Source organism: Oxyura jamaicensis, chromosome 4, assembly GCF_011077185.1.
Source record: "Oxyura jamaicensis isolate SHBP4307 breed ruddy duck chromosome 4, BPBGC_Ojam_1.0, whole genome shotgun sequence".
In the NCBI taxonomy this organism is placed as follows: Eukaryota; Metazoa; Chordata; class Aves; order Anseriformes; family Anatidae; genus Oxyura; species Oxyura jamaicensis.
This window is the reverse complement of record NC_048896.1, coordinates 80772034-80791671: the sequence shown is the minus strand read 5'-3', so window position 1 is coordinate 80791671 and position 19638 is coordinate 80772034. Positions and strand designations below refer to the sequence as shown.

Genomic DNA, 19638 nt, shown 5'->3' with positions numbered 1-19638 from the left:
CAGCAGTCTCCCAGTGTAAAGTGGTGTAGGCCAAAACACAAGGTCTCTAGAAGCTGAAACCTCATACCTACAGATCTACATTAATAAGAAACCGATAGTGGTTTTTCTGCCCTGCTCGGTACCAGGTTGGCTGTGTCTACCAGCCTGCTCAGGAGTTAGTGCTAATGCCCCTTTACTGGAATTTGGCTTTGCTGTGGGCATCAGTCTGACAGAACTTACACTGCATAGCCTGGAAACACCCACTGGATCCCCAGGACGTGCAGGAACTGGAAATTCAGTAAGAGGGACCTGCTGAATGCTTCCGAGACTACAGTTCGCTTGAGTAATAGCAGCATCCTACATTCAAGACATTAGTCACAGAGATTAACTTGCCACTAGCAATACCTTAACTAGCAAAAAAAATGTAAATGAATATCATATGAAATACTTATGTGAGCATCAAGAAAACTAAAAGTCCTCTTTAAAACACTGGGGCTAATGCCAAAGCTGGTACCACGCCTTCTTTCTGATTCCCCCCGAATTCATTTCAACCCTGTGTAAGAACGCATGGTCCCTACCTGCAAGCTAAAAAATGAAAAGCTGTGTATTTAATAGCACTTTCCTCTACTCTCCTACTGGGGAGTCCCACCTAAATTTAAATGTTTTTTCTAGGTTAATTTTTCATTGCAAAGAAAATACTAACTGATGTTAAATAACGGCCTGGGCCTCTATTACTGCAGCAACAAGTCCGAGTAACATTAAGTTGTCCTCCCCGGACATTTTGATTTAAACAAAAAGTTACTCATAAATGCCCATCTTACAAATATTCTTTAAAAGGTTAGGTCAATCCAGGACCAGCAGTGAGGTAATTACAGAAGGGAACAGGCTACATTTTCTCAAGAGACAGAAATACCGTTTCAGTTTGCTAGAAATGATCGGGGAAATTGTATTTCATGAAAGCTCACGTTTCTTCAGGTGCATCACTGTGGCAGAAGACCATCCTTCCCAGCCCAGTGCCACTGGAAAAGTGTAACTTGCATATTATGTTTCTGAAGTTGTCATTATTTTCTAAAATCTCTATTCTTGCTTGCAGAGGTTGGATTACTATTATTTTTCAATACAGACGAAGTCTAACACATGGAAAGATATTTATTAGTGTTGTCTAAAAGTAAGCAGACAATGGAACTTCAAAAGAAAGTACAGGCAGCACTAAGCATAAGTGCTTTAGTTGCTTGAGGAAGGAGTCCAGTCTAGGGCATATATACAAGCTTGGACAAGCCATTTTGTTTCTGTGTCTCAGTTTATCTGCCCTAAAAAGAGTAAAATGTGCTTCATACTACAGCAGAAATGAGAGGATTGAAGTTTGCAAAGTTTTCTGACATCCTTTGATGAGATTGGAAAGCTGAAGCTTTGTAAAATTATGACAATCTGGAAATCTTGCTGCCCGTCATTATCACATTGATGATAACCTGATGATGATGCATTTTCCTCAGATCAAAATGTTGCACGCTCAGGCTGAGAAAGCTGAATTCTGCAACACTGCAGAAGTTTTGTTAAAACTACTTCATAGGCGAGACTTTGCCTAGATCCTGTGAATGGTCAGTCTTTGATAAAAGCTTTGCATTTACAGAAAAATCTAGTTAAATATAAAGAGAGAGAGAATGTTTTGAATACATTTTGAAGTTTATTTTACTTAATAATTTTTAGGTTAAAAGTATATAGTACATAACCAAGAAGTGCATAGCACTGAATTCATCCCTTTGGCCTGCACAGCTCAAAAAGGGGCAAAGAGACTATTGAGACACCTCTGTGCAGAGTACGTAACATCTATTGGTAACACTTGTGTAGAAATCTGTGTGCAAATAAAGTCTATAACATCTTCAACTATGCCAAGTGTAGTCTGCTGTGTAAAAACAAAATCAGAAAAATATATAAATATACAGCTGAGTGACTTTTGTTCTTATATACACTATATAACATAAGAGTAAAATCTGGACGAGTTTGCAGTAGCTTAGTTGAGATAAGAATTTCATGACACAGGGATTTACAAACACATCCTCAGCATTTTTTGTCTTGCACCATTGTTATAAAAAAGTTGCAGAAGGACAGCAGACTTTCTGGACAGTACTCCTCAGCCACCTTCTTCTGATCAATGTAATCGACGTCTTCAACACAGTCTTGGGAGCTGTGCTCTAGCTGTTTTTCAGGCTCAGAGGCAGCGGCTGGGACCTGTGCCACTTCTTTTTTGTGGTGGGTTGCATCCTCTTTCAAAGGACCCACCGACACTAGGAGGCTTGAGCGTGTCAGTTTGAGGTGAGCACTTTGTGGGCCTTTCCTGCACACTTTGGATTTGAGGATGCTTCTGGGATCCTGACAGATCTGCTTCTGCTTCTTTAAGGATCGGGAGACTTGCTTCCAGTAGGATTTCTGGTTTGCTGCGTAGTGTGGACAGGTGGAAGGGTCCCCAGAGAACTCGCACCAGAACTTGCTGTCACTGTTCACGCACTCGACTCTCATGGTAGCGGCATCCATGCTGGTCACTGCCCAGGTGCACTCAGCATTTTCTTTGGTTTTAAATTTGCCTTTAGGAGATGCTTTTCCTCCTTTTGGCTTCCGCCCTTTTTCTTTCTCTTGGTTTGATTCAGTTTGTTTTTTTCCACCGTTTTCTATGCCTTGTCTTGCCTTTTTTCTTTCCTTCTGTCTTTCACAGCTGGTCAGTAGCATCTGGGAGACCAGAATCAACACACAAAGAAGTCCAAAGTTTTTGATTCTCATGGTTTCTGTTTTGTCTGTTATCTGACTTCAAAACAGAAAAACATACATGTATTAAAATATTTTTACTTCATACAGGTCTCTGTATGTCAGATGCATGCAGTATTTCAGACCTGCTATTGCACTGCTCCTTAATACCTATGAAAATGATGCTACTGGCCAGATCCTCTGTCCTTCGTGTGCCTAATACTTGATTTCTAGAACAATTTTATATTTTTTCTTGAGAAACATAGCTGGCTATGGAGTATGTCCTTCTGATCCTATTTCTTAATTACCTAAAGAAGTGTGTTACAGAAGAGACTCTTTCCCAGGACATGCCCCTACCCAGTGACTGAGGTACCCTAATTAAAGTCCCTCCTGCAGACACAGAGCAAATTTGACCTGGGAACTTGTCAGTCTCAGATCTTAAGTTATACCATATAAAGCTGCTGCTGTGCCCACGATCTCCCGTTTTGTGAATGTCACATAAACCATTTTGACTCCAACCTTTGGCTTTTCTTCAAAAATGTGCCAAATAGAAAGGAAACCACTTGTTTTAAGCTGAGCATAATTATTTCCTAGGCATCCTGCAAATTGACTTAATTCACTAGTTATGCCAACATTTAAGTTTTTTATTGAAAAAGAAAGAAGTAGCTTTTTCATACACCAAAGAATCAACTACAGCTGCATCCTTTACTGCCTTGACTATTAAACAAACAGAACTACTTTTTACTTTTGAAAGCACCTGCAGTGTACTTGGCTGTGTCTAAAGTTACTGTTCACAGAGTACATTTATTTCTGTAGGCGTTTCTCTTTATGAAGCAGCTGTCAGGATCAAAGCTCTGGCAGAGCATACCATAATAGCAGAGGGGTTAAATGCCACATTTAGTGGGTTAGATCCTAAATTTACTCTCTAGATGTTTCCATCATAGACATTTCTGTTTCCATGTTAGAAAGCAGAAATCCGTGTGTAGACATGCTAGAAGGAACCTATTTCAGCATTTAACTCTCTGCAAATATCTTTAGTTACATATGTGTATTAACCTAGAACACACAGGCAGCAGTATAGGAGCAGCTCCCATTTTTGCATAGTCCCTACCTGACTTGGTTCATGTCTTATTCTACATGCAGAGATTTTCACTGCATAAAATGTGGTATTTACAGTTCTATTGGAAATATGGCAGCTAATAAGATTAATATAAATACTGACATAACTTTCTGTTATAACTGGAACAGAGTAAAAGCAAGATAACTAAAAGACATACCTTGCACAGGACGTGGAGCTATCCGAATATAACTCAAGATGCAACCTGTCTCTCTCAAAAGGATTGGAGCTACTACTTGTAAAAGCAGTGTGGTATTTATAAAGGCAGAGACACACCTTCAGGTCTCCAGCAAGACTATTACAACACAATAGGATACTTCAGTGCCTTGTTCGTTTACCTCTGACACACCTCCTTGGAAAAATGCCAGTTCTCCTTCTCAGCACACACAAAAATCAGCTATGGTGGGGTGACAAGGTGTGTTTGCGTAAATTAGATGTTACTTTAGCCAAGTCCTTCCCTTTTCATGCACAACGATAAGAACTTTATTAGATCATGAGCTTCTCTAAAAAAGCTTTTCCCAGGCATTGAGAGATGTATCCTGCAACACCCTCAACAAGTTGCACTTCCACTGCGCTTAGCAGGATTTGGGTAGCAGTATTCAGTGAGTCTTTGCAAAATGCAAATAATTCCACAACGCACTTCAAAGTTGCTTTTAGAACATTTCATTACCTACCGTCACACACACACAAAGTATTGGGGAACATTTTAAAAGAAGTAACTATTCTGCATTAAGGACAGCATTTGTCATAGCGAGATGGTCGTAAGCATAAAGTTCAGAAGCTGATTCAGGCTCCCTCAGTGACTGTTATGGGGTCTGTGGCTGGGACCTGCTGGCACAGCACTGAGCCACAGGCTTCTCTCTCTGCCAGCATTTCTGTACGTAAAGAAATGGGTTATTGATGAAATTTCATTATTAGATCATGTCTAATATATTAATTTGAAAATGAATATGACAGTGAAAAATCAAGCATTAGGCAAATATACAAATGCATATAAATATGCATTAAGAGCTGAGAACTGGCTTCCCTTACAGAATGGATAGAGTAGCTAGTGCCTTTATAGCCAGGCTGCTTTGGGTTTTACTGGGGAAGAGTCAGCGTTGACATTTGTTATGTGTGCTGTGAAAATAGTTCCAGGACAAAAAGGTGGGATGCCAGTAGAGGTGAAAGTAGAAACTGGTGTAAGACAAACAGGTCTTCCTCTTCAGCTCTCCTATAGAGCATAAACAGAATGAGAGAAAGGGACTAAGGTATAGGGATGGCATTGTCTGGGCTGGGCTGGTGATGAGGAGACTTCATATTCTGTAAAAATAAATAAATAAATAAATCAGAAGCCAAAAAAGTGGGAAGTTCTGAAATGTGTGAGTGACAGAAAGTGGGGAAGAGGATTCATATACTTGAAATACTAAGGGTCTGACCTGTGTGCCACAGCTATCTGCTGAACCTTCCATAAATGTTCAGCTCCCTGGGATGCTTCTGATCAAGTTGAGGCACTGGGTCTGCCTTGTGCGCCTTTGACTGGCATGAGTTGGTATGAAACCATTTGCAAAGTCCACCCAATGTAGAAGATCTGTGATTAGCACTGCCAAGAGCAGGGGTGACTCAGGGATCAGAAGATGTTTAACAGCGAGCCAGACTGGATGGGAATCAGAGAACAAAGATAATGTAGGAGAGAAGACACAGTGGGACTATCCTGCTCAGGAATCCCAAACTGACACCACACAGCATGCACAGTAGTGTCTGCAGGCTTTAGCTTGGATCATCAAATGGTGCAGCTGCATTAGTGTGGCCATGTGCCCAAACTAATGAGCCTCTCACCAGAGCTAATTACCTGGGGACAGTATCAAGCCAAAGTGGCTACATGCACTAGGTTACTACTCAGGTTCTGGCACTAGTTCAGGTAAGTCTTTATCATGCTCCATTGCCTTGTGTAAGCACACTATAAATTGATTTTTGGGTGACAGATTCGGGAGTTAATTTGGGCATATCACCAAAAATAAAACCACAAAACAAACCAATAAAGCATTAATCTTTGAAGCCTGCAAGCTCTATGCCCTTATCAGCAAATCCATTTCTTTGAATGATCTGACATGACAGATAGGGCCTCAGATTTTAATTTTTTTCTTTTTTTTTTTTTTATATTTTTATTTTTTTTTATTTTTTATTTCTAATCTCTGCCTCCAGCCTCTCCTTCCTTCATTTCTCTTTCTCCCTTCAAGAGAACCTGGAAATCAATGCAAAATATAATCTAGACTGGAGATGCTCTTTCCATTTATTCTGAATATATTGCCTACCTTTGTCCTTAAGAGCAATGGTATAATTAGGATGTATCTAAAGTCGTTGTCTGAATCTACTTTGGCTAAACAACTTCTATAGACAGAGGAGAGGAAGGTTACAAAGAAGTATGTAAGGAAGCACAGGCAATGGGACCAAGCTCTAGGATTATAATAAGGAATTACGCTTTCCTGCTCTGGCTCTGCCGCAGGCTTTCTCTGAGATGTCTGTCAGGAGATGTTCCTATCAGGGGATGATCCACCAGATGTTCCTTACCTGTAAAGGAAATATGATGCTTAATCTTGTAGATGAAGTTATTATTTTTTTTTTCCTGATATTCATAAAATATTGTTTACTAGAGAAAATAATCACACTGTATTGAAAACACTGACGCCTTCCACCACTCATCACTTTGAAAACTGCCTATTTTGACAGTTTTTGCCTGAATTGTCAGTCATTGTTTGCTGCCCCATTGTAGATGGGCCATATCAAGGTAGTCTTCCTGCTTCATAAGTAATGGGGAAGATGGGGAGAGAAAAAGGCTGGGCAGAGGCAGATTTGCCTTTCTGCTGCTTTAATATTCCCTCACTGATGTCATGGCATTCTGGACACGTTTGCTCCTCCTATCTCCAGCATGGGGAAATATCTATAGAATTCTGCAGCCAAGTGCTTGTTGATATGGGCAATTCATCTTTGAGATGATCTGTCCTGGCCAGATGGACCTCTTGCCTAACCTGCTTAGATGATTTCAAAATCCCAGTAAAAGTATCTTTACTTATTGTGGTGCATGAAATGTAACCTCATTCTATGGAGGCTGGCCTGGATACCCTCCAGTTTCATTGATATCTCCCCAGAATATTGCTCTTTACTTTTAAAATTAGGCATGGACTGGTGTTTTATGGCTGCTTTAACTTACCTGACCATGTAGTACCTATTCATACTTCACCCCAGTTATCCTGCTGGGAGCTGCCTCATCAGCACTTTCAGGTGATCAGAATATTTGATTTCCTCAGCTTTCATTAGGAAAAGAAAGTATGCAAAATTAAAGTAAGATCTTCATTTCCTAATTAATCATGCTTAATCAGCACCTAATTTGTCAACAACAGTAAAAAAAACCTGCTACAAAGCTTGTTTGTAACACAATTTTCAACAAAAAAGGTGTTTTTTATTTTATTTTTTTCTTTCATTCAAGAACATTTTAAAGTATGCCTTCTTCTTGCCCTCCATCCTCTTCTCGTCCACCATCAATACATGTAAATCAGACACTTTCAGTGTATAGGCACACACATTATGAACATGCAATTCTTACTATAATGAAAACGAACTAGTCTATTGCTGAACAGTTTATTAATGACTTTTAATCATTCACAGCCTGTAGGGGTACACCATTTTGCTGCAAATATCTGCTGAAAGACTCAGTATGTTAACGAACATGACTGCCATACCCATACCTCCAAATGCAATATCCTGTTTAGCGTGATTTTTTAAAAAACAAAACAAAACAAACAAACAAACAAACAAACAAACAAACAGGTATAACTTTACTTCATTTTTCATTCTGTGAATGTGGTATCTACAAAAGACAGGAAGACAGCAGCCCTAAACACTGAAGTCCCATTACATAGCAGCAAGAAAGTTGTCACACAGGCAGTGGCATCATGCCAGCTTTTTTGCATCTCACCTTCCATGCCCAACAGGTCAGAATAATCCACAGCTTATCGGCACACCTCTGGAAGGTGCTAGTTCATCACAAACATAGTGACAGCTTCAGTGCTTTGAGATCTGTTCACTATTTTACATGGAGGCATAACTATTTGAAAGGAAGAAGAAGAAAACTCATCAGATAACAATAATTTTCAGGCATTTCTGACCTAGATTTAAATTCATATTAGTAAAATAACTCTATAAAAAGGCTTAGATTCACTCTTTGTTGCAACTACTACAGTGTCCAATTATTTCACAAACTGGCCCAAACTAAAAACTTAATCCGAAGAAGAGCATCCTGGTGAAAACTGATATCATAAAACCCAAATGAGGAATAAACAAACAAAAACTAGCTGATTCAAACAAATGTTAGCTTTAAGTTGCTGACAGAACAGCAGAACCTGTATGAGAGTTGTATAATAATTATAAGATAATAAAAAGCAGAGCACCTTGCAACACCAAAAGGCAAAGTTCTTTTATAGCAAAACAGCACAGCATACATTTATGCAAAGGTTCCCATTGCCATTTTAAACAGGGTTAGTCTTTGTTTACTTGCTGCATTATCTTGGCAAGATTATGATTAAAGTATCCTGAAATTCATTACCGCCAAGGTGCAGTTTCTCTTCAGCCTGGCTCCCTCTGGATCCTAGCTTACCCCTGGCCACCAGTGCTGGTCACCAATTACTCAAGTGAGGTGAGAGAAGGATGAGTTTTTTTAATTTTTAATTTTTATTTTTTCATATCCACAGAGAATCGCTTTATCTCTTAGGCTAGGGTAGCTGTTTGGAAAAAATGTAAATGGTTTTGATGAACCTAAGGAAAGCCAAGCCAAGGATGGAGAATGGCTGTTGGGGATGTGCTTCAGAGGTGATGAGGAAATCTGTGCTGTTTCATTACGTAACATGGAGGAAAATTCTGAGGTCCACATGCACACCAGGGATGGAATTGTTTGCTGCCAAATGGGGTTCACAGGTATTTTTAGCAGGAGGAGGCTGCGCAAATTCAAAGAAGGATAATAAAACCTGAGATGCCTGCTTCCCCTTATTTTAGTGGGAAGTATGTTGAACCAAACTTCAAGAAGTTTTGCCTTCATTTTGAAACAATTCAAAGATAAAAAAGATATAAATAATTGCCATTACTAGCTAACATGACTACTCTCATCTATGCATTCATTAAATACTGGTACTATAATAAAGATAATTGCTACTATATAAGGGTTAGTGAAAAACATATCCCCAAATAAGCAGATTCTAAGTATTTGATCCCTGCTTATTTGCATCTGATAATGCTACAGGGTCACCAAAGAAGAGATAGCATTAGATAGATATAAATCCTAGAGTTCTTAGGCTGCTCTTTCTTAATCTGAGATAATCACAGAATTTGAATGTCCTTAAATACAAAAGAAAAAACAAAAAAAGTTTTTCCTCTTCTTTAAATTTAGCTTTCATAGAATACAAAGACTATACTTGATAAAGAAAAAAACAGAAAAACTATAATATAAAATGGAGGGATATTATACAGAAAGGTGTTCTTCCTGCTGATTTTTCCAAAGTCAGAAAGAACTTAACCTCAAGCACTGAATTTTACATATTTTTGTTTAATTTTGTCTCTAATGGAAGTTACCACTTCCATTATCTCAATCATGGCTAAGGATTCTCCAGGCACAATCATACAATTCTCTGTGGTTTTATTTGAGTGAGCTGGCTGCTTGATTTGTTAGCATTGGTTCACCATATTCAGGGCACACTCAAGTTGTCTTGGCAGCCAGGGAAAAAAACTATTGACTGTTTTCCATGTGAACTTTAGTATAGTAAGATTTTTATAGCTTAGAGCAATGCAAGAGTCTGTCTGTCTGACCAAAACAACTTCAGAGATACAATCAGACAAAGGATTATTCTCTTAAGAACCATAAAATGAGTAAAAGAATTTTAAAATGCCATTGTAAATTACTGTCTGCCAGCAGAGTGGAGTCTACTCCGGGTAATGTTGAGCCATGCACGTCAACGAGAAGGAAGAACTGGACTCAGATGAAATCATCACACTGGTCTCATTGGGACACAGGGGACTGTTTTACGAGCAGTGCTGTTTACCATAAGCGCTGAATTTAACACTCCAACAGCCAAAAAATTATTTCAGCTGTCATGAATCCTGATCTCTTTTTAAAGCATTGCAGGAAAACATTATCCAACTGAATGGCCAGAAAAAGCCTTTGCACTAAGGCAACGTCAATGCTGGTGGAGTTGCTAAAGGAAGGCAAGGGTTAGAAATGAGGTTCAAGCTCCTCTAGTTGTAGTCCACCCACTCGTAAAAGTAAGGCTTTTTTTTCTGAGTCCTTGACATTTGAATTAAGCACCTGTTTTAGTTTTTTTCCTCTGATATACACAGCAGTCTCCACTGAATTACTTTTTTACAGGCAGCAAAGCTGTTAATTGATCCTGCACAGGTGAAGTGAACCAAGATCAGGTGAGGGCTACGGTGTGGTGTGGAACATTTCAAATATTGACCAGATCAGCAGTGAAATTCACCTGCACCTCGGCATGCTTGCAGCATGATATGGAATGAACGTTGAAGGGAGTATGTACAAGCCAGGACATGGTATATTAGAAAGACAGTCTTTCCTAGCTGCTGACCACTTTTTCAAGGTTGTCCTTAGGCTTCTATAAACCATCTCTGATCTGAACTGATATAATCAACAGAGGGGTTTTTGTTTATTTGTTTGTTTGTTTTCAAGCAAGCTGGAGCAATTATCTTTTCTAGCGCTCACTTTGAGAAATCAAAGTGACTCGGACTTCCTTCCCAGTTTTTATCTAACACAGCCCTGGTCAGAACAGCTGTGCTTTCAATGGTGTATTTTTGCTATCAGGGATAGCTCCGGGCTTTGGCCGCTCTCTAGATCCCTTCCATAAAGCTTAAAGCTGTTCTGTGAATAACGTAAGCTGTACCAGTGAATACATGTGTGCATATAAGCAAATGTATATATAATATACAATACTGAATATTTTTTTCCCTTTCATTGTAGTTCATTAATATTAGTAGTTTCATTTATCTATTTGTTGAAATAAAAGGTGTGTTTATTTGTGTGTGGAGTGAGAAGAATAGATGAACTTACCCTGACTGAGAAAATATATTGCATAAACTCTTATGAGCTTATCAGTGCCTGGCACTTTTTGTGGTCTTTAGCACTGGTTCCAAGTACAACAAGACATTTCTAGCACTTGATAAGGAATAAACATTCATTTCAAGTACACCTTTTAAATACAATGGGGAAACAGATATCAGGAACTAGGAAATTGTTCCACAAAAACGAAAGCAGGAGTGGAAACCAGGGACGTTATGGTGTCTGAGACTGTGCTGGGTCTGGCTGGGATGGAAGTAATTTTTTGTAGCAGTCCATGTGGTGCTGTGCTTTAGATTTGTGACCAGAGCAAGCCTGATAACACACCAGTTTTAGGTACTATTTAGCAGTGCTTGCACAGCATTAAGGTTTATCTGTTTCTCATTCTGCCCCCAACCACAAGGAGGCTGGGGGTGCTCAAGAAATCAAGAGAGGGCACAGCCAGGACAGCTGACCCCAGCTGACCCACCATATACCATATAATGACATCCTGTGCCATAAAACTGTTGAGGGGGCTTTCCAGAGTAGCCATTGCTGGGCATCAGCCTGCTTCTGAGAGGTAGAGAGTGACTGTCTTTACATTACTTGGTGGTTTTCTTTTCCTCTTTCCTTCACTAAATTGTGCTTATCTTGCCCCCCAAGTTTTTCTTGCCTTTCTCCTCCCTATTTCTCCCCATCCCACTGTGGCAAGGACAGTAAGCCAGTAGCAGGTAGGTGCTTAGTTGCTGGTTGGGTCAACCCATCACAGAGACTTCAGTCCTGCAAATACATAACAGAAATTTTGATTTCAGTGGATTTCAGTTGGAAAGGAATTGACAGAGAGTTCAGTCCATGTGCAGAACTTCTCCTCACTAAAAATATGATGGCAAAGCTATTCTGATAGTGGCCTGGCTCCACGCCTCTAAACCACTACAATTACATCAGCAGAGATAGAGATAAGATACAGTCACAGTTGTGGCAACTCCTTTCTTGATTTAGATTACTATATTTGAAGAAATTATTTTAGCTATGTGGAGAAAGTGTTCTTGGGCTAACACAAGCTATACCTCCACAAATACTGCTAGACACCATAGCTGGCCCTATGCACTAACAAGCAGGATATAAAGTTTATCCTCTGTAATCATTGGGTTGTCCTTAGAACATAGTAAAAACATCCTTTAAATGCACTTGGGCTGTAAGGCTCAAGAGCTCACATCTTGAAAAGGCTCTGAAAAGTCCTGCTAGAAGCTCAAGAAGTCTAAATAATAGCTATAAAGGTTTGTGAAAATGCTGAAAGCTCCCAGCCCACACATCTGACGTAAGTCTCTCTGAAAGCATAAAGAAGGGACAAAGGGAATGGGCAAATCTTCTTTACAGTCTTTCTGTTTCTTCATACTGAGATCAGGATGTTTGGATATATAGCAAATAGAGGCTAACAACAAATAAAAAGGTTTCTTTACCCATTTTTCCAAGGTCTATTGCAACCTGTATGGTTAGTAAGAGCATTTATGATAGATTTAGGGCTTGCTCAGTTAACTGATAGAAGATATGATGATGCTGTTCTTCATGCTGTTCTTGAAAAGCTTGTTTTTCTTGGATCATTTTTAACTCTACAGCTCCTCCACGTGGAGATCATTAACAAGCAAGAAATGAATAATCCTAAACATTAGGTATTATTAATAGTTTATTATTATTATTATTATTTATTGGGTTTGCAGAGAATTAGCAATATTCTAAATATTTAGGACATTTTAAAGGGGAATTCAACACTTTTTAGCCAGACTGAAGTCAAACCATTTTCTGAAAACAGATGACAGGACATCAGAATGCCACCACTAATGCAGTGGTGTTACAATTGTAGGGTTACAGTTCCAATTATCATTAAAATTACCCTTTTTCCCCTGTTGTCATATGAAATATTCAAGTTAACCTTTTACTCATGCTTAATTCTATTTGTTCTTGTGTGGTTGCATGGGAATGTCACATCTATATTTTACCTCATGCTGTCAGGGAATTTGGTGATTTTCTCCTCTGTGTTGGTGAAGAGGATCTATATCCTGGTTAATTAACTTGGGTGGGAAGAGGGCTGAAGGCTGTACCTAGTAAAGAACAGTCTTCATATAACTGCTTCCCACACCGCCTATCCACAGTTTTCATATATTGAGTCTGATATTATTTCATGTAATATTTAAAATAATTATTTATGACACCATCCTCTCATCTTCTCAGGAGGAATAAATGCAACATGAAGAGACTGATTGTTCCCTGCCCATTCTCACAGCTGAACTGGAAAACAGCAGTGTTCTCAAAAGTAGTGCAGGTACCTCTCATTCATCACAAGAACATCAGACATATACCTGTAACTCAGAAAAGATTATGTTATAACACTTTTGATCGAATGTTTGAGGCTCAGTAGAAAATAGAAGAAGAGAGACAGGAAAGAAGAGAGACTTCAGATAATGCTGGATTTGGCCTGAAAGCCACCTTATTAATATGTCTGATGGTCTGAACTCACTTCCACTATTGATGGTAAAACTGTCCTTCCTGGTGCTTTTGCAATTTTTTTCTTTAAGCCAGTCCTCAGAATAGGTAGGTGTTGGGATTCTTGCTGGTCGTGTTTTGACCACAGATTTTAAAACAAATGGAGCTAGACAATTCCTTCGGAGAACAGAATTTTATAGCCTTCTGAGGTACAGCTGAGCTCAGCAAAGAAACCCTAGTCCTTCCACATTTCAGCACCATTAAAAACCCAAAGCTGCTCCAAAGCAGGGTGAGATGCTCACTGAAACATTCTGCCTAACTATGGTCTATTGAACAAAAGGGCTCCATGGGTGCTCCTTCAGTCTGGTAGGGAGTGAGATAGGGTGCATCAGACAGGCTTCTTTCACTCCAGCATTAGGCTAAAGGAGTAATGGTTTTAATTAAATATAAACATAACTACACCAGAGAAACACTGCTGCATTCAGATGGGAGATTTACATTAAACTGTGCTGGCACACATCGGCAAGTCTGAATTCACTGGGCACACTGTGTATATTAATCTGTACTTAGCAGCATGACTGTTTTACAGTTGGAAGAATTAATGAGATGCAGACAAACAGATATGCATGCAGATAAAATTATAAGCAGCAAGACCTGAGAAACAGAAGGAGCCTGCGGTGCAGAATTTGATTATAGTATCTAATATACTTAGCCTATTGATTATAAAAACAGTAAAACTGTGAAAGCTTATTAATTTCCAGAGTGTTCCCACAGAAGAGCAGCAAGGTATCTTTGAAAGCAGTGGCAGTATAATAAAGAGACAATCAGAAATAACTTTTCCAGGGGAGAACTGCAGAGGGATCCCTGACAGAAGACTTGTCCTTCTATCTCAGTTTGACAATCAGTTTGACAATCTGCCCAACGTGCCAATGCCTGACACTTAATGTCTCAGAAGGTCCAGGTTAAAGTCCGATATGTTGAAATGAGGAAATCTGTTCCCTGGCTTAACTACAGATCAGAATTAGATTGTTTATGGTTTTTCCAAAGGTTCCACTGGCAAAAACTTGACCCAGGCTGAACGTAGTGGCAAAACAGCCACAGAAGAGGCTTTAGGCACTGCTGTGATTCTCTTTGCTTTAAGAGCTATCTCAAGTGCAAAGTTAGCAGGCTGCCTGTGTTGCTTTTGCTGTTGGTGGAGCTGAGGAAGCTTTCAGCTCCCCCCTGAACTCTCAGGACTCTGGTCCCGAACAGACCTGATGCTTCACATTGGCATCACCCAGTCCCTCTCTGCCACCAGACAGCATCTATCCTAACCACATTAGAAGTCAAGAGCTTGCTCTACCTATGGCCAATTTTATCCAGCAAAAACATGCATGTGTATTAATTTATTTGTTGAATACAGACACAGGCACGCACGTACAGGTAGTGGGTGGCTCTGCTTGACAGCATGTTCAAGTTCTGAAGCTGGGGCCTGTGTGGGATTGACTTTTTTTTTTTTTTTTTTTTTTTCCTGTGTACGCTCAGCTATCAGAATTACAAAAATGTGTTAAATTTTCATTTCTGCTTAAATACACATCCAGTACTATTTAATATACTAGCTTCTGTCTAAATGTCTACTCTCAGAGGCCCCCTTACACATTTCTTTGCTTCCTAACCTTGTAGAGGTAGATAACAATATTTGTCTATGTCAGAGAGATGTAAGGAAGTTAATTTTTTTTATTATTTTATTTTTATTTTTTTAAATATCCTGAAATGTATGAATAGAAGGCAATGCAGCAATAAAATGCATTACAATTTTAAACAATTTCTACAACTGAGAAACTAACTTCTTGTTGAATTCAGTATCCTGTTATGTTGTTTAACTTCCCAGGTCTACAGACCAACAAGTGATGTGCTTATACAAAGCTGTTGTAGAAAGCACCCTAGTAATTATATTATATGTCTCTTTAAATAGCCACAATTATTTAAGTTTTGAATAATTTTAGAGAATAAAGGGGACAACACAGAAACGATGATGACAGAAAACTAATTACTTGAGGATTTCCTTTTCAGATGGATTTCTTTCTCTGAGATGTTTACAATGTGCCTTTCTTCTCACAGATACTCAAAGCAGTCATTTTTCTACACAGATTTCTAGTCCTTGACAGTATATTTTCTCTGCTTATTGAAATCCTGTGGAAGCTGCAAAGTAGTTGAACCCTGCTCTTTACTACCCGAGTTCAACCAAGTATGTAGATGTTTAAGAGGGGCCATTATATATACAGAAGGATAATGTGTTGTATGGTAAGGAAATAAGGTGATCTTCCATTTTGGACCTGGATTTTCCCTGAGTCAGAAACATTGACATTGCAATCCTCTACAAAAAAATGATCATTAATAGTGAGGAAGAAAAATGAGTTTGCCCACTGCATCAAATCACTGTGATTGGTTTATTGTAATTCATATGAAGTGTGTCCTGCCAAAGGACACTGCTGCTGCTGAGGTGAAATTAGTGCTCTATAAAAAGTTACCTACACTGAAGGAAAACAGTGTTTTTGATTTCTTTCTGTTGCTGGATCACTCTGAATAAAGATCATGCGATTAGTATAGAGCAAAACTCAAAGCTATTGAATTGATTCCGGCTATTTAAAAGATTTCAGGCCCAAAAAGGCAGCGGAAAGCAGATGGTTACAGATGATGTTCGTTGTCAGTGCTCGTGAATAGCTCTTACCTCTTATCTTATTGTACAAAACATCTCCTGCCACCCTGGTGTAGCTTACCAGCACAGCAGATGTGGTGTGCATTTCTGCAGAGAACTTTCGATGGCTGGTCTTGGAACATCTTTCTGAAGAGGGAAAGCAGCACAGGATGGGTCATGGGGTATAGCAGAGACTGAGGCAGGCCCCAGGGGAAGACAGAGACCGCTCAGGAGATGACCCTCATGGAGCCCATGCCACTTTTAGCCCACACAAGAATAGGTGCTGTTCAGCACCTGAGCTTCAGCTTCACTTGTGTCTGAGAGCCATTATGGTCTTCTCAGGTAATGTTTCCCGCAGATCCATATGGAAACCCTACTTTGCGCCTCCCTCCTGTGATCTTCCAACGCTGACCAAGCCTCCTGCACAATTGTGTGGGCATCAGATAACCTTCCCAGCCTGCAAACACTAATATTGGGATTACCACATTAAATTTCTGGGGTCCACAAAAAGGGGATCAGCTTAGTACCTCAGTGATGGCACCTGTGTGGTCTGCATCTGTTCTGAAAGCAGGGTGAGACAAGAGGGCAGTCGGCCACTCTCCTGCCCTGGGCTGGGCTGTTTTGACAGAGCAGACTGCAAGACTGAGCCTGGATTTTGCTAACCATTTCCTTCAGCGGGAAGTTTCCAGCCCACTTCAGGTCCTAGGTGAATTCCTAATTTTATTACCACCACGTTTGTGGAGAGGGCCTCCTCACACCACGTAGGCCAGTAAGACAAATAAAGGGGGTAACGAATTTCACAATTTGCACATTAATTTTTACGGGTGGCAGCAGCAGTGACAGAGTAATGCAGTTCCTTCAGCTCGGCAGCCAGTAGACCTAACAGGACGTCTCTGTTTTCTCTCCTGACTACAATCATTGTAAGTCTGGAGGCACTGGAAGCATACCGCAGCACAGACACCCACAGCAAGTAGCTGGCTGTGCAAACACTTTTATAACATGGTTGAGGAGAGGGAAGCAGGGAGGGGAACCTGAACTTCCGCTGTAGCTCAGGCATTGGCTTAACTTTTTTCTTGCTCTTGGAAGTACTGCAATGGAGCTATCCTGAAAATTGAATCACTGGCCTCCTGCCAAGTATTTATGGGGTCAACTTTGTACACAGATTGTGAAAACTAAATAAATAAATCCTTAGGATGTCGGATATATGCTCATGAGATAATGTCTTGTCATCAGACTGACTGCATCTCTTCTGATTTATTTACTTATACTTGCTTTTATACGCATATCACATACTTTTTGTCATTGTAAAATGATCTGTGAAGTCTGATGAGAGCAATCTTCTTGTTTGTAAAGACAGAGGCAGCCAAATGAAATCGCTCGTGCTGCAGTTGACTCATCTTCAGAGCAAAATAGGAGAGACTTGAAGTAACACAGCAGGAGAAACAACAACAACAAAGTAGCCATTAAGTTCCTAAAGAAGCAGAAATGGCAACAGGCATTTCTGGGAATTTTTTAGTATTTCCTTTATCTTCTTATTTTTGTGGAAGATCTTATTCCCTAAAATCCATGCCATATCAACCAAGACGCTTAGTGAAAAATCAAGAATGCAAAACATACAACTACCAACCACACAAGAATGACCAAAGCAAACATAACAATTCTCCCAGAAAACACCAGAATGCACTACTGCATAGTTAAGATAATCTAAAGGCAGACTGAGGAACAACATTATTGAGGTGTGGTGTGGTCTACTTCAGCACAAATGACCCATACACTGCCAATGACCATTGCCTTAGTTTCCAATACTTGATTTTAAGACAAACAGATTGGATGTTTGGAATTCCTTAATACCTGAATCCCTTGTTGATTTTTTCTGGAGTCAAAATCAAGCTAAATCAAAACATGTACCACAAGATAGAAGCACCACACATTACATTTTTTCAAGACAACGCATACAATTTAGCAAAGGGATCTGCCATCAGCACGTATTTAAGAAAATCCTCTGTCATTCAATGTAGCATACATAGAATGGTTGGCCAAGGAACATTTTTTTGCATTTCAAGGAGATACAGATGCTAACAGATGTACACAGTATTAAACAGAACTTTTAAGCATTATTCTGTGTTTTCACTGCAAATTATAGAATCACTCAGACCAGAAGCCACCTTGGGAGGTTTGACGTCCAGCTTCCTGCTCAAAGCAGGGTCATGGTGAATTCAAACTATGTTGCTTAGACTTTGTCCAGTTGGTCTTGAAAAACTCCAAGGAGAGAAGTTGCAGAGCCTCTCTGGGAAACCTGCTCCCTTTCTCACAATGATTGTTTTTCCTCATGCCAAGTCAGAACCTCACCCGTATCAATTTATGACTATCTTTTTGTCTCCTGTCACACAAGTCTAGTTCCGTACAGCCTCCTCACTGGTATTGGAGGGCAGCTATTGAGTCACCCTAAAAGCCTTCCTCAGGCTAAACCAGCCCCGTTCCCTTGGCCTCTCCTCACAGGAGTGTGCTTCAGCCCCAACCATCTTGGTGTCTCTCCATTAGACTCACTCTAGTTTATCAATCTCTCTCTTCAGTCTTAACTGTATGTGCTAAATACACATCCTTTTACACACAGATTTTCCAAATGCATCTTGCTTTGCTTTTCTGGAGGCTTACCTTGTTCAAGTAGCAAGTATTCGTGAAGCTTCTGTAGAAACCTAAATGAGAGGATCCTGAGGCAGGTGCACTAAATGGCCTCACATTGCATTAGCAGCTGAAGGCCTGGATATCAAGGGTCTTCCTGTCTGCAGGAATCCAGACAAACATTTTAGTGTGCCATCCTCTGTCAAGAAAATAAAGACGAATTGCACCTCCGGTTGAGCAGATTTCCTTTGGTACTTATGTATACGGGGAGTAACAGGTTAACCCTAAAATGAACAAAACAGCAGGTTTCATTCATTCACAAGGTACTTGAAAATTGCCCTGAACTCACCACAAACGCTTCTCAATTCATTCTTTCATTAATGAATAGCACTTTCATACCAAAATGGTAAACTGAAATGTCATGACTGTATATTTCTAGTGTTAAACACAGTTAAGTGGCAACGTAGGCACTACAATCACAGAGCTGTTAGACTAAGGAGGGGTATTTCAGTTAACATCCCATTTTTGTATCTATTGAAAGTAGTATAATTATAGTTAACTGGCTTGCTGAGGGTGCATAGCATTGCCCAATTAAATGTAATCCAAACCATACATCACCTTGGTAGCAAAATCTTCATGCTTAACTATATACTTTGGATCCTGGATAATTTATAGAAAGCATCTGATGAGAGGTGCCTTTGTTGCACAAATATTGATTTCTAGTTTCTACAGTTTCAACAGTGAAGCTTCAAGAAGCCATTCCAGACAATACAATGCCAAGCATGGATCCCCATGCAGCCAAGCTCTGCTCTACTGAAATGAGTTCCCAAAGAAATTGTGCACTAGCAAGCACACGTGACATTCATCCTCTACTAAACAGAATCAATGATGGCCATGTTTCTTAGACTGTATCATCATGAGTTACATAAAGCGTCAGGTAACTCTGCTCTG

General features: G+C 39.7%; 1 protein-coding gene across 1 annotated transcript; it reads right to left on the bottom strand.

Annotated features, from left to right (window-relative positions):
- Positions 1–1554: 1554 nt before the first annotated feature.
- Positions 1555–3663, bottom strand: FGFBP1 (fibroblast growth factor binding protein 1). The gene has a single exon (XM_035326097.1). It carries the CDS (start codon positions 2752–2754, stop codon positions 2038–2040), a length of 717 nt encoding a protein of 238 aa, XP_035181988.1. The 5' UTR covers positions 2755–3663; the 3' UTR covers positions 1555–2037.
- Positions 3664–19638: the final 15975 nt, after the last annotated feature.

What these genes read in the sequence shown, in the direction of transcription:
- FGFBP1 (XM_035326097.1), bottom strand. Translation starts at nt 2,754, where the DNA reads ATGAGAATCAAAAACTTTGGACTTCTTTGTGTGTTGATTCTGGTCTCC.